Source organism: Grammomys surdaster, unplaced genomic scaffold (assembly GCF_004785775.1).
Source record: "Grammomys surdaster isolate TR1022 unplaced genomic scaffold, NIH_TR_1.0 149, whole genome shotgun sequence".
In the NCBI taxonomy this organism is placed as follows: Eukaryota; Metazoa; Chordata; class Mammalia; order Rodentia; family Muridae; genus Grammomys; species Grammomys surdaster.
Genome location: NW_021604607.1, coordinates 10,174,913 through 10,177,561, shown reverse-complemented (window position 1 = coordinate 10,177,561; position 2,649 = coordinate 10,174,913). Strand labels below are relative to the sequence as shown.

At 41.9% G+C, this 2,649-nt stretch overlaps 1 protein-coding gene across 7 annotated transcripts in view; it reads left to right on the top strand.

The window, feature by feature from the left end:
* The window catches only part of Mta3 (metastasis associated 1 family member 3), a 114,276-nt gene that overhangs the window by 77,810 nt on the left and 33,817 nt on the right, over positions 1-2,649 (top strand). For all 7 annotated transcript variants that reach the window (XM_028765183.1, XM_028765178.1, XM_028765180.1 and 4 more), the window contains exon 11: positions 982-1,040. In XM_028765183.1, the coding sequence (XP_028621016.1) occupies positions 982-1,040 (59 nt within the window). The remainder of the gene's footprint in view (positions 1-981; positions 1,041-2,649) is intronic.

The window sequence follows — 2,649 nt, the reverse complement described above, 5'->3', positions numbered from 1 at the left end:
AGTCTCTCTGGGGACAGTGACTGCACTTTATTCCCCTTTCCATTTGCTTTTATTTCCGTGCTGATCATGGTGTAGATCTGATGACGTGTTCACCTTCCCGCTCTTTGCCTGCATTTGACTCCGAGGTGACTTCCCATGCAGCCGTCTATGAGTTCAGCCAAGGTTTACAGTTCTTACAGAGCCAGTGCAGTGCAGACCTGGAATCCCTGCACTTGGGAGTTTGAGGAAAGGCTGAGCAGCAGGTAGTGAGTTCCAGGCCAGGCTCAGCTACACAGTGACCCTCTGTCTCAGAACTGACTAATAGTTACTGCATGTGTTCCATCATGTGAGGGTAAAACTCTGTTTAATTCTGTTTAGAGTAGCTACAGTCACTCTCTCTCACATGGAGTTTAGACACTCTCTCTAAATATTTTTCTAAAAGCAAATGTTGTATGGGGCGGGCAGTGTATGTATACATATTCCTTCCAGAAAGACAAGAAGTAAAATGGAAAACTAAATTCGTAAAAATAAGAATGGTTGTTGTCACTGTCCTGAGAGCCAGAAGTGAAGCTTAGTGGTAGAGCATCTGCTTGGCATGTGTAAGGCCACAGGTTCAAATCACATGCTTTCACATACATCAGAAAAGTCCTCAGAGTCTCCTCAGAGAATATTGGGAAGCCATCAGGCATGGTGACACACACCTTTAGTCCTGGCACTCGGGAGGCAGAGGCAGGTGGATCTCCTGTGAGTTCAAAGACAGCCAGGGCTACACAGAGAAACCTTGTCTCGAGAAAAACAAACAGAAAAGATTGGGAAGTGGAGTTTTATGAATGCTTACAGTTCTGTCGTTCAGAAGCTAATGACTTTCTTAAAAGTTACTGAAGCTTTAGAATATGTACATGGAAGAAATCTTAAGATAATGAATTGTGTGTTTTAAGGCAATGAGATGTTAATGATTACTATGCATTTCACATAAAATGTCTTGTCCATCTTTTGAATTAGAAGCGCCTAAAAGCTGCAGAAGCTGAGAGCAAACTGAAACAAGTGTACATCCCAACTTAGTAAGTAACTGAGTCTTTTGAGATATTTATCCTGCTCTTAACCATGTCCTTCCAAACATATCATTTGTTTACTGTGACAAGCCTGAATATTTTTGTCTGTCTTATCTGTTTTTCCTCCTCAAAGCTCAAACCTTGTTTTCTGTTGTCCCACTGCAATGACTTTGGGAAGGAGCCGATGACGTGACTGACAGGAAGCCTCCATAGACCAGCACAAGGGTTAGAGGCTCAAGCGCAGCTACAGGGCGAGTGTCAGATTTCCCAGTGAGAGAAGTAACTGTGTTACTAGAAGCAACAGTGTTACAGAGCTAGGACTTCCTGAGACTTCTGCACGGCAGGAGGCGCGTCTTTAATTAGTGTGCCTCATCCCTTTGAGGTGTGTTGTTTGCATGATTTGTTTAGAGCTTTACGTTGTTTCCTTGCACCACACTTTGTAAGGAGATGATCAGTAGTTTTCGGTTGTTTCCTGCATCTAGCATCCTATCGTGTCTTTTTCGGTTTTCAGGTCATGGTCATGTAAGAGTGAGTGTCAGTTTCCTTTCCACTCTGTCTGTTAAGGGAATCACACTCTTCTGTCCTTGAGGTCTTAAGTTTGGTTATTCAAATCTACAGTGACTTTCTGCTGCTTCAAGACTTTTCTTTGAACTAAAAACAGCCATTTTGTATGAATTTTTCTTCGCTGGGTTTGGATACATTGCATAATATATGTTTGAACATCCAGGAGGCTTCAATGCGTATAACTGATGTACTTGTTATGGTTCTGGTTGGTTTGTTGGTTTGGGGTGGGTAGTTTTGTTTTGTTTTGTTATTTTTTGAGACAGGGTCTCACTATGTAGCTCTGGCTGTTCTGGAACTCTCTCTGTAGACCAGGCTGGCCTCGAACTCAGAAGTCTGCCTGCCTCTGCCTCCAAAGTGCTGGGATTAAAGGCATTTACCACTATGCCTGGCTTTCTTTTACTTTTTAAAAACTGTAATTTACACATCCCATAATTATTCTATTTCTTCTGCAGTGTTGTTTTGAGATCCTTTAAAATTATATATTTACTTCACGAATTCAAAACATGTCCTTCCACAAGAAAAATACTGGTTGTGATTCAAGTCTGAGCTTCTCAGGGGCAAACAGCCTTCCCCGAGCCCCACAGTGCCCCGTAGTGCTGACACCTCGGAGAGAACACCAAGCGCCCAGGGGACTCAGTGGCCCAATGACTGATTTTATTCAGCTTACACTGGCTTTGGTGTCTTTATCTAAGTCAGGGTTCCACACAGTAGTCTGGATAAAATCTCAGTTGTCAACTGTTTCTGTAAATAAGTCTCTCGAGCACAGGCTTGCGGATTAGTTTTAGATTGCTCAAGCCTGCCATTATGTTACAAGCCCAGGATTTAGTGGTTGTGACTGTGTTACCCACAAACTTAAACTTCTTTACTACTGAGCCATTTATAAGAAAAGTGTCCTACATCTTGATTTAAGTTGCCCTTGGAGAACAATTTCTAATCACACTCATAAAAAATGTGCCTCATTTGCATTGTTTAAAAACAAGGCAAGTTACAGAGTCATATTTAAATCTGGATCCCTCAATGAATTTCCAAATTAACTCTGAAATAGAATGTTGTT